Raw genomic sequence first — 12,016 nt, 5'->3', positions numbered from 1 at the left:
CCTTTCTACAGATTTTGGAAATCCTCCGAACAAGAAAATGTCAGTGTCATTCTCCCTCCTTGTGAGGAGCAACCAGATTTGCAGTGTTCCCAGGGATGTCTCTGGATGTTCGTGCCTCCTGTCACTGGGGATGTGAGGGGAATAGAGTGAATAGAGTGAAGCTCACTCCACAAAATCCAGACCGGGTTTTCCTTCCCCTGCCAACCTTCGCCAAAGGCTAACCTGACAGATCTGAGGTTCACTTCCCTCCTACTCACTGGTGGAAAAAACACTCAGGCAGTTTGAAAAGGTCAATGGGGGAGAGGCTGGCTGCCGGGATTGAGGAGTGGGAAGAAGAGGAAACTTGGCAAGAAAATTAGCTCCTTAATCATCTGGATGGGGTTTTAGTTCTGTTCTCCCAAGATGCCCCTTTCTACATACCGCCTCCCCAGCCACTTCAAACACAAAGCAATAGGATTGCTCTTAATCCCTGAAAACTGATTATCAAAGTAACATTCACTTACCAGCAGCTGCTCCGTTCTGCTTTCTGGTGATGGCGCATCATCTATGTTCTACCACAAAGCTCATGGTGGTGCCATCAAAGGAAGGGGGGGCAATGATCCTGGGCCCCAGGGGTTGCGAAGTGATGCTGATGACAGGCTTGCCGTGCAGCTGGGTGAAGCCTTTGGCCCCCACAAGCTGGGATGTGGCTGCCGGGGCCGAGGAGGAAGAGGAAGCAGGAGACTGACCGGAGGCCATGAAGTATGGGGCCTCAGTGAATGTCGCAGTTGCCTCTTTGCCAGGGGGGTCTGCTGCCATGGAGGAGAGCTCGCTTCCCCCTGGAGTGTGAGCAATCGGCGTGGGCTGCAGGGCATTGGCAGGCAGCACCGTGGGGAGAAACCCAGGGTAGATCATGTAGGTGGGTCCATAGGCCCCAGGGCTCAGGGCCAAGGGAGGCACAGGGAGGGACATGGGAGCCACAGCCTGCTGCTGGGAAGTCATGGGTACATCCACATACTGCCCTGTCTCAGGGTCAAACAGTCTTCGGGTCATGGGCTGTACTGGTGTGTCCACCAGATAGTACTGGCCGGTCGTCACATCCAGGAGCATCTTGCGCTGGGTCTGCTGGGGCTGTGGTTGCTGGAAGGGGTCTGTGGGGACTGAAGCTGGGCCTGCAGGTGCTGTGGCAGGCATGCTGGGTGGGGAGAAGCACAGGACCTGGGGCTGGGCTCCCTGCAGGGCAAAAGGCAGTGGCTGCTGGTGGTAGATGGCAGTGGGAAGATGCTCCGGGCTCTGTGGCCCTGTGGCGGCAGCTACTGTCTCCCTGGGGTTGTCGGGTTTGGTACGCCAAGCTGGCCGGCTGGTTCCACTGACCTGAGAGCCTTTGGGATTGCTGGGGACCTGGCTGCGGGCGCTCAGAGGGGGCAGGCTGCAGAGAGTGGCCGCTGAGGGGGCTGGGGGCCCCTCCCTCCCAGCCCCGGGCCTGCCAGGAAGTTCTCCCGCTGAAGAGCTTCCTTTAAGGGGGATGGACAGATAATTCTCACAGTCACTATTGTTCTTTTCCAAATTGCTGCTGTTTTTCCTAGTGGTCACCTCATCAGGAGGTGCCCGAGTCGCCGGAGAGATCTTGAGGGACCGGAGTCCCTGGGTTTTGATGCCCTTTGCCGCCGAAGGACTCTCTGGAGAAGGCCCTTGGGGAAACTTGCCAGCGACACCCCCAGTTTTCTGGGTGCTGCTGGTACTCACCGTGAACACGTTTCGGTTGCTGGGGAGTGGTGGGAGGGGCTGCAGGGGTTGGGTTCTCTCCACATCCTTGTGGACTGGGGGGATATAGAGGGATCGCGGCCTTTCCCTGGCCATGTTCTCAAAGGCGGCTGCCCGGGCAGACACGCTCTCAGCACTTGGGTTGGAGTTCCTCCGCTGCAGACGCTCCCCCGGGCCCCTCCGCAGCACCACGCCTCCCTTGTTTCCGGTGCCCCGCTCCTCCAGCTCACCCAGTCGTTTGGCCAGCTTGTCTGGGTCCCCCTCCGCCCCTGCAGCCCCTTCCCTTTCCTCACTGGCAATGAGCGACAGGACATGGCTGTCCATCATCATGGGCAGGGGGTCGCTTTTGCGCTTCCACTCGTTCCTGTTGAAGCTGTACAGCTCTTCCATGGACCTCACGGCTGCCGTCAGCTTCTCCAGGGCGTTCCGAGAAGTCTTTGGGGCTTTCCCTTCCTCCTTGACCTCCTCCTCCTTGGCCTTCTCTGGGGTCTTCTGAGCAGAAGCCTTAGAGACGATCTTGAGCACAGGCAGGTAGGAGCCCTGCTCAGGCTTATTGGGGGCAATGGTGGCCACAGGCAGCCTGCCAGACGCCCTGTGAACCAAGACTGTCCCTTCTGGCGAGGACGAATTCAAGAACCTGGTGCTGACCCCTGGGCCTACGTTCTCCCTCGGCTCTCGGTCCATGCTCTCTTCCCTCGGGTTAACCACCGCCTGGCACGTAATCACTATGGGGGAAAGGGATCTGGATCCGCCCCCTGCCGCAGCCAGCTGCCTGGGTTTGGGCCCGGTCAGCCCCTGCTCTGGGGTAACACTGCCCTTGTCACTGCTGTCCCCAGACCCTTTGATTAGTTTCCTGACATCTCTCACCTGATGGAGGGGGCCTTGGGCCTTGGACTTGTCTCTGACGTCTCTCACCTGGAACTGGGGCACTTTTTCCAGGTTGTCTCCCCGGAAGAGCTTCTGCTGCGCCCTGCTGTTGTCCTCAACTGTCTTGAAAAGGTTAGAGGCGCTGCCACTGGCCAATTTGGGCGTGAGCAGTTTGGCAATGTTGAAGTCCGAGCTCGGCTGTTGCACACTCCCCAGCCGGATCTTGATTTCGGGAGCCTTGGGCCGGATGACTGCCGTGGAGGTGGCTTGGGCGGCAGGGTACTTGGTAACCTGCTTCCCCGGCTGCTTGTCCTTGGGGGTCTGCTGGATGTTGGGGACAAAGAGGCGCGACATGATGGTGGACTTGCTGGCAGAGATCTCTCCAAGATCAGCCCTCCAGTCGCCCCCTTTGGGAAGCTTCAGCTTCCCAACAGGGGCCTTTTCTTCCCGCTTCTCGGCCTCCTTCTCCTTCCAGGAACGGAATGCACTGTTCTGACTGCGGAGGAAGATGCCTTTGACGGTCTCGGATGCACTCTTTTTGATTTCACAGACTTCCTCAGTGCGTCCGTCTGCGAAATTTCGACCCGAGGCAGCACTGCTCTCCCGAGGAGCACTGGCTTTGAAAATTGGCGATTTAGACTCAGCCACCGAGCCCTCAGCCCCTGCGTCGGACACGCTGACCACCGTGTACTCAGAGCCGGCCTCTGAGTGGCGAGAACCCTGCCTCTGCAGACCCCTCTCCCGTAGCTTCTCCCCCCGGGCTGGGCCCTCCGTCTCCTTGGAGGTGCTGGAGGGGTTACGGTGGGACGTGTCAGTGACTTCTCCCCTCTCCATTTTGAACTCGTGTTCCCGCTGCATCTTCTTGGAGATGACATTTTTGAGCAGACTGGAAGCAAACTTGGATTTCTTCTGGGGGCCTTCGGAGCGGGAGGCGGGCTTGCTGCTCTCAGAGGCCTCCGAGCCATCGTCTGTGTACACCGACCCTGGGCCCTTGCCGGAGCCTTTGGCGGTTCTGCAGGGCCCAGTGGCTGAGCTGGCTTTGCTCTCGCTGCGGAAATTCAGGGGCTCGAGGAGGGTGACCACACGGGAACCCGTCTGGACCTGCTTCTGGAAACACAGAGGTGTCTCCACATGTTTGATTTCCCCCTCGACTTTGCTGACCACGAACTCCAAGGCTTTGGTCTGGGACTTCCTGGACTGGATGTAGAGCTGGTCTGCAGTCGTCCTGGCCCCACTGCCCTTCCTCAGACCTGCAGCCACGGAGGCCGCACTACTCCTCAGGAGGCTCTGCTCCACCCTGGCTCCGACACCCCCACATTTTAAATCCAGGAACGTCGACCACCGCCCAAAGCCGACCTCGGAGAGTGTGGAGGACTCCCGGGAGCTGATGTTCAGGGCCTCAAAGTAGGGGTAGGCAAGGCTCCGGAAGGCCCGGGAGGTCAGGTTGCGCACCTCCTTGTCCGCATCGTCCAGTTCACTCACGGCACTGGAAGCCCCGCTGGAGTAGTCCACCAGCTCCTTCGCCCGGATGGCCCCGCACCGGGTTTGCAGGCGAGCAGGGACAGCGATGAATTTTTTTGCATGGTCCTGAGCCACGGCTGCAGCCGGGTCTTGCTTCAGTGAACTTGAATTGTGTTCAGCAGCTGTAGAGACGCGGAGGCTCATGTCGCCTTCATGCTTGGCAGCATAGATAATGTTTTGCTTTGCACGCACGTTGCTAGGCTCATTTATAGCCCGGGAAGTCGGTTTGATTGATAGGAGGATCTGGCTTGCTGCACTCCCACAGCTGCTGGCAGCCACGGCTGCTGTCCCTGAAGTTGCCTCCGGGGGCTCGGGCAAGGGCTCACTCAGGGTGGCAGTGCCAGGCCCAGTGGGTGGGGGAGTGGGGTCACTGTCAGAGGGGCCGCTGCCCACCTCTGTGCTGCTGGTGTGGCGACCACTGCTGTCTGCGCTGGGACGGGCTGGGTCACTGCTGGTGGGGCTCGGAGTCTGAGTGGCATGGGTGCTTGGAGTGGTGCTGAGGTAGCAGCTGTTGTCGTCGTCCTCTTCGGTCGGGGTGGTGACATCCCCTGGGGTCTCGTCGCTGCCACCAAAGGAAGCATAGTCCACAAATGAGTAGATCACGTTGTTGTCCTCGAAATCCCAGCGGGAGGCCAGTCCCACATCAAAATCCATGTCCTGCTCCACCTCGCTCAGCTGGATCTCGTGGGTGGTAATATAGTGAGCCTCCTCATTTTTGGGGGGGTCCCTGCTGCCCTGAGACTTGGCAATAATGTCCCTGCACTCTGTTCCATCTCCCTCTCCCCCTCCTCCCCCTCTTTCTGCCCCTCCTCCTCCTGCTCTTCCCCCTTCTCCTCCTCCCCTGGGCTGGCAGCTCAGGGCACTCTCACCACTGTCACTCTCAAAGCCTAAAGACGAAGACGAGGTGGCCAGAGCCCCTGCTGATGTGGTGGTATCATCCATCTTGGAAACGCCACCTTCTTCTGCTTTGTCCACTGGGGAGGAGGAGGAGGAGGAAGATGAGAGGTTGCTGTGCTCATCGGTGCGGGAAAGCTGGGATCTGGAGAGTTCCGAGGCAGCAGGATTCTTCTGGGGGGTCGGAGCCTTCCTCTCTTGACTGCTCCGTTCCTCTTGGGCTTCTTCCCTGGGGCTCCTAGGGGTCCTCTGCTCGCCCGGGCGGTGCTCCAGAGCGATTCTCCCGGTGCGGGGACTCACCCCTGAGACTGCGGCAGAAGCACACATCTCCACATACTTCGCTTCTCGCTGGGAGGAGGCCGGTGGCCTGGGCAGCAGTGGCAGCTGCTGCTTCGGCTCCTGGCTATCTTGAGCTCTGCTCCCCCGGTCGCCCACCTCCCTCAGTCTGGCCTGCGGACTCAGCTCAGGAGTGGCGGCTTCCATCTTGAGCCCTCGCCCAAGTTGCAGTGACAGGAGGAGACAGTGGTGAGCGGCACCGCTGGGGCTGGCCCGGGTCCCTCTCTGGCCCTGGAGGGGCTGCAGAGTGGCCCGAAGCAGGGCCCCACGTGCCTGGACTGGGCTCAAGGCTACAGGCACCACTGTGGCTGCTGCCACCACCTCCCAGTTCTTCAGCCCCTCTGGCGGGGCCAGGACAAGCCTGAGGGAGGGGGGAAGGCTCCTGGCAGTGGTGGCAGAGGTGGTCTGGGGCCGGGGGGCTGCTGCTCCGGCCGAGACCGTGGCCAGCTTCCCGTGGCTGAGCTGTTCTGTCCAGTTGTTTGCCTGGCACCGTCGGCGGCGGCGAGGAGTCTGAATGCCATCGGCCACGGAAGGAGCAGCATCTGTAGGTCGACCCAGGGACTTCCTGAAATGAAAGGAAAGCATGTGCTGTTTCTTGTGAAGCCTTGTCCCTTTCCTGGATGGGGCGAGAGTGGGTCACGTCATTCCAGAAATATTTTTAGTGTCTATTCCCTAGTCATACTGAAACCACACTTGAGGGGAGAGAGAAGAGGCTCTGAGATGACAAGGGAAGGTTGAGTGTGGAGGGAGGCATGTGGGTTCTCACTGGCAACAGCCACATGCTCTGTGTAATCTGGTGTAGAGACGTCTAGCTGGTGTGAAGGGATTCTTTACTCACCGCTATCTTTCACTCCCAAGTGTGATTAAACGGGTTCGTCCCCTTGTTCTTACACAAAATCCAAATTTTGCATTGCATTTCAAACGAATTCAGGACGATCCCGAAAGATTTCAAAATCTCTCCTAGACATATGGTAGGCTCTCTGCTTGCCTCAAAAATCTATGCATTTTCTTTTTCCTTCATCTCAAATCAGATCAGTTCTGGTAATAAAATCTTCAGAGGAATAAAATATTCCATTCCTCTTTTTCTCCGAAGTTATACTCCATAGAACAAAATCTGTTTGAAACTAGAATCCCTTATAGAATCCTTACTGCATTGACGTGAAGTATAAAAGGGCAATTTTCAAAGACTTAAGACATAACACTTTAAATACTCCTTTATGTATAGTCGCTAAAAAGGAGCACGTGGGGTCAAAAACGAACACTGCTTCAAATCCGTACATATCCAATCGATCTCGAGAAAAGTTCCTTAAACTTCTAAAACTGTGGCAAGACAATAAACTTTCAGTCTAATACAGCCTGAGCTGCAGCCTCATGATTTGTTTTGGCTGGCTGAATTCCAGACCTGCAGGGCGTGGAGTCAAAAGGCACAAAAGAACAAGGAATACACTTACCCTTCATGAGTACAGTGTGGCTTGGAGGAAGGTTCAGAGAGGAAATGTGACCCGCTGGCATGCCCCATGGACATGAAGCCAAAGTCCTAGTTCACTGGCTCTGAGGTTCATCCACGTCAGATAATTCAGTAGTTGTGCAAGGGGATTTACCAGGTGCCCCACGATGGGGGTTCTGTGCTGGCCACCCTCAGCACAGATCCTTGGGTGCTATCAGTGGAGAACCACGACTCTTGGTTTGGGTGAGATCTGGCCCTCATCACCTGCCAGGCCCAATTTCACCACTATACATAGTCTATGTGTCACTTATGCCGATTGAATAAAGCACTATTTTAAACATCCACATTTGTGGGGAACAAAAATAACATCATCACCCATCCCCTTCCAACATGAATGCCACCCCCGCACAGAAAAATGTTCCTTCCTAGGGATAGGCGTGGGGGTAGGTATGGAGTGGGAGCCCCTAACAACTGAAGCATTTACCTTCCCATACTTGAGATATGGAGACGACAGCCCCACTCTCCCCATGACAATTTGCTTCTGCCCACATCATTCCCATTAAAAACATGACATAAGGAAAGACTGGAAATATCAAGTATCATAGCGTGGATATAAGCCAGAGCGTGAGGTGGAGAGTAAAAGAGAAAAGGAAACAGAAAGAAACAAAGGGAGAGAAGGGGAATGAAAGAACAAGAAGAAAAGAGAGAATTTGCTAAATTTGCGAACAACTTTTTTGATTATGGGGAGCCAGATGTAATGGCACAAAATCATCAATTTTTAATGATAATAAAAATTTAAAAGAGATAATCACAACTAAGAGATATATAGCATTTCTTGTGTGTGAGGCACAATGCAAAGCAATTTTACATGTGTATGTATTATTTTATTTAATCCTCATAACAACCTGATGAGTGAGGTACAATTTTTATAGATAGGAAAGCTGAGGCACAGAGGTGCTAAGAAATTAGGAAGCAGGACTCAAACCCAGGCAGTCTGGCTCCTGAGCTTGAACCTGAACTGTGATGCTACAGAGGCTTGCTGGCTTCTCTGCCCAAATGCTCTCTGTGGCACCAAGTGCACAATTAGAGGACAGCAAGGCGTCCATTAGGCAATTCCATCCACGTGACTGCATACTAATCACATAATTGTTTCTGTTTTTTTTTTTTTTAATATTATCAACCTGTGTATACATTATATACTCAGGGCTTAAGGAACATGACCTTACACACAAAACAAAATAAAATATAATCGGTTGCTTCAAGCAAGCAGAGTAATTTCAATGCCCCGTTTTAATCTTTCTTGGGGACCTTGGACAATAAATTCTGAACACTACCTCAAGCACTGTGGGCCATACACACTCCAAAGAGGATACAAGGCAGAATGTCTGCCCATCAAGACAATTATAGTCTAAGGAGGGATTTTCCAGCACTTTCCATATGGCCCTGTCTGTCATGATAACTCAATGTATCTCAGCAGCTTCTCCTTGCAGTTGGCACAGTACCAAACTGGAAGGTCAGATGCCCTGGGTGTAGGTTAAAGTATAATTGCCTGATGCCTGAAGTTATGAAAACCTGCTTCCAGAGTCTAGCTCCCTCCAGAGAGCATAGCCCTAGCCCAAGCTCCCCAAGAGACGAAAAGAAAGGGTTATCCTAAAAGAGGTACTTACCTCTAAATTCTCTGTGCAGCTCTTTTTCTCTTTTCTAATTAAACGAACACCAGTGGAGGAAAAACTTGTAAGAAAATCTTTCTTAAATAAAGTCAATTTCCAAAAAGTAATGTTTCATTCAAACCATGAATTCTATTTAAAATTCAGACAAACAGAGAATTCAGAATAAGACAGACTCTATTAAAAGATGGGGAAAAAAGGGAGAAGAAAAAGAAACTCATAAATGGAAAACAATAGCCCATTTTAAGGTAAAGTCAACACAATTAAGAACTCCAAACTGCCTGCCCCCTGCATTTTCAGTTCTCTGTTGGTATATGTTACTAAGAAATACTCATTTGGTAGCCGTCAAGCCTTTTATTCCTTAACATGACTATAGTCATTTTTTTTTCTACAGATGAACTCAGTGATTGCCTATCTGATCTCAACTCTTGAGCAATTAACAGTGACTAATGTCACCAGCATTAACCCATGTTAAGCAAGCATTCTTGCTAGACCAGGCAAGGTATACTTGGTAGATAACTTTATATGGGATTTCAAAGAGCAACAAAGGAAATGACTCAGTGTCATTATTTTTATCTCTGCAGAGAAAGTTCTTAGCATTCCCTGAAAGTCTTGTGAAATGTATCATAGTATGAGAAACTTTAACATGATTAAAGAAATTGAGAATGAAGACCAGGCTATCCACCAGCTGGAAAAAGGATATGGTTATATTTCAGGTCCCTGACAGTGGCCTAATACAACAGACAAATATATCATTCAAAAGGAAGAACCCTTTAGCAGATACAGACTACTAGAAAGGAACTAGAGATAGGTTTCGACGTGGGCTCAAACCAGAAGTCAGACAAAAGATTTACCAAACACAGACATTCTCAGGATTCTCGGAGCGTGCAAAAGCTGGGAGAGATTTTCTGATTACTTTAAATTCTGTGTAAGGCTTCCCATAAACCCCTGCACACCTGGTCACACACCCTGATGGGAAGGAAGCTTCTCTGTTGGTCACTGCTTAATACTGAAGTGTGGCCAGCTGTTTCCGCTTCCCGGCCCAGGTGGGCGCGCCTAAGAATGACATCGGAAGGAAAGGCATCACGTTATTTTTTATTTTTATTTGTATTTATTTATTTATTTTTTCTTGGGGGTGCCGGAAAGAGTTTATTTCTGTCGTTACTGAGGTCAGTATGTGCTTTGGCTTGTTTAATCCTCTCAAAAACACTACAAGAGAGCAACGATTGTTCCCATTTTACGGAATAAACGGGAAGGCATGACTTGTCATGACTCGTTGTGCCTGTGTACTGACCACCCCGTTCTGAGGGTCTCAAGCCCACCACGCTCCGTCGGAGATCGAGCCCTCGGTGTGTGAGGCGGAGGTCACAGGCTTATTGCTGTCCTTATTTGCTGTCCCACAGCCTCGACCAGCTGCCTGCGTGGGGGACCAGCTGGTCACCATGAAGTCCAAGGAAACAGAGTGGAAGGATTAGTGTAAAACTCTCCCTGCGAGTAAAAAAACAGCATGTACCCTGAGGATGAATAAGTAGCACTACAGACTTGTGCAAAGAAGAGCACGTTGTGGTAGGAGCGTGCCATGCACATCGTAGAGGCAACCCCTTAGCTATGCCCTTAAAACTTGGAAGGACAGGAAGAAACAGTTCACCGCCAGAAATAAAACTTTGACACTCAAGCCTGCACACAGAGGGCAGAGGTGGTGCGAAGCGATTCCATACGTTTTCCCCTCCTGTCAGGACCGGTGTCAAGGAGTTGCTTCTCCCTGGTCTCCTGCACCCCCCTCCACCTCCTCTCTCAGTGGTCTAGGCTTTGCCCTCCTTTTCCCACCTCCATTTCCCCCTGGCCCCTGACAGAAGCTTCCATCTAGGGAGTAGTGCAGATTTTAGTGTTTCAGATCTTATTAGGTACAGGAAAATTATCCTTTCCAGACCTGTCTCAAAGGGAAACACTGATGGGACAAATAAATCTTTCTCTGTGTAATATGACCATTTTGAATAGCCTAGCACTGTCCATCTCTCCAGACTTGGCTCTTGGCTCTCCGTTATGCTAGGAGGCGGGAGGCAGGGTCCCCGAGGGGGGAGCTGCTGAGGATCCAGAATAGCAGCAGGTGAGGGAAGATGCATTATTAGGCTTTAAAAGCTGCTGGAAGTTTTTCCAGGTTGGTGTTGAAACAGACTTGAAATAACCAATCAGCTCAGCTGCCTGTCTACAGAATGACACGAGTGACATTTCTGTGATTTTAGACAGGATTTTTTTTTTTTTTTTGTCTTTTAATTCTTCATATGGCATTTTGGGGGCAAAAATCATCTTTCTGTTTTGTGTTCCTTTGGGAACAATTTCCCCTTCCCACATTTCTGATTTCAGACTTCTGTGGTTTCAAACATGAGCTTTTAAAGATACACTTAATATTTTATTTTCAGCTTTCTGTTTTCTATGACTACTTGGAATATTACGAAAATTGTTTAAGATCTCATTTCTTTCCTCACTTCAAATCTCACATTCCAATCTGCTCCAAACTCAAGTCTTGAGATGCAAATTAAGCAACTTTTTAAAAAACCTTCTGATGATTTCTATCTATCACACAGAATAGGAATATTAGGGTTTAATAATATATGTGCAGGGATGTTTATTGCAACACGTTGTGATAGCAAAAAATTGGAAATCACCTAATATTCATCAGAAGAGGCATGGTTAATTGATTACAGTGCATGCATGCTATGGTACATTGTGCAGACAGTAATTCTGCAGACATTTAATGAACAGGACCACAATGTTCTGGTCTTGAACGAATTCCAAAAAAAGAAAATTACAGACGAAAATGTATTAGCATGATTTCATTTCAAAGACAACAATAAGAAAACTCATTAAGGGAACATAGAGTTGAAGCAACAGGAGGCATATAGATGTATAAACACAAAACTAAAATTGTTTCTGTATCCTGGGAAGGTAAGATTGAACAATTATCATCAAATTTTCCTTTACGCAGCTTGGTGTTGTTTGGACGAAAACAACAAACATGCTTTCCTTTTGTAATAGAAAAAAATAATTTTATTTTAGAAAAAATTTATTTCCTCTATATGCTTTCCTTAAGTGAAGCCCATTTAGCTTTGAACTGAAGCAAAGACAACTCATACAGGGATAAACCAAGAGATGGTCACTGCCTTCTGCCCTCCCTCTCTCCTCTCTGTGTGGTCTCCTAGACATTGCCCCTCTCCCCACCCCCAAACTTCTTTAATTTTTTAATGTAAGGAAAGCAGTTCAGAGAACTTTAGTGACTTGCCCAAGGTCACACAGCTATGAGTAGTGGATGAAGGCTAGAATCCTTTCTCCTGACGCCAGATGTAGTGCTTTCTCCTGTATTGCTCAAAACCGGTCACTGGAGTGCTCAAATGGAAGGGGAGACTCAAGCTCATACCCCCCAAAATGGGGAAATATTCCCTAAACAAGCAAATAACTTCATTGTGGCATCAAGTTTTATCCTACAAACTAATGTTAACTTATATTAGCTGCTGCTACATGCAATAATATAGCCACATATTAC

General features: G+C 50.7%; 1 protein-coding gene across 1 annotated transcript; it reads right to left on the bottom strand.

Annotated features, from left to right (window-relative positions):
* Nucleotides 1-540: 540 nt before the first annotated feature.
* Nucleotides 541-5,946, bottom strand: LOC111153392. The gene has a single exon (XM_022512393.1). It carries the CDS (start codon nt 5,944-5,946, stop codon nt 541-543), a length of 5,406 nt encoding a protein of 1,801 aa, XP_022368101.1.
* Nucleotides 5,947-12,016: the final 6,070 nt, after the last annotated feature.

The sequence above is a fragment of the Enhydra lutris genome, unplaced genomic scaffold (genome assembly GCF_002288905.1).
Source record: "Enhydra lutris kenyoni isolate GAN:26980312 unplaced genomic scaffold, ASM228890v2 scaffoldscaffold3, whole genome shotgun sequence".
Lineage (NCBI taxonomy): Eukaryota > Metazoa > Chordata > Mammalia > Carnivora > Mustelidae > Enhydra > Enhydra lutris.
This window is presented reverse-complemented; position numbering and strand designations above follow the sequence as displayed.

Coding starts and splice junctions, on each gene's coding strand:
- LOC111153392 (XM_022512393.1), bottom strand. CDS start 5,946: ATGCTTTCCTTTCATTTCAGGAAGTCCCTGGGTCGACCTACAGATGCT.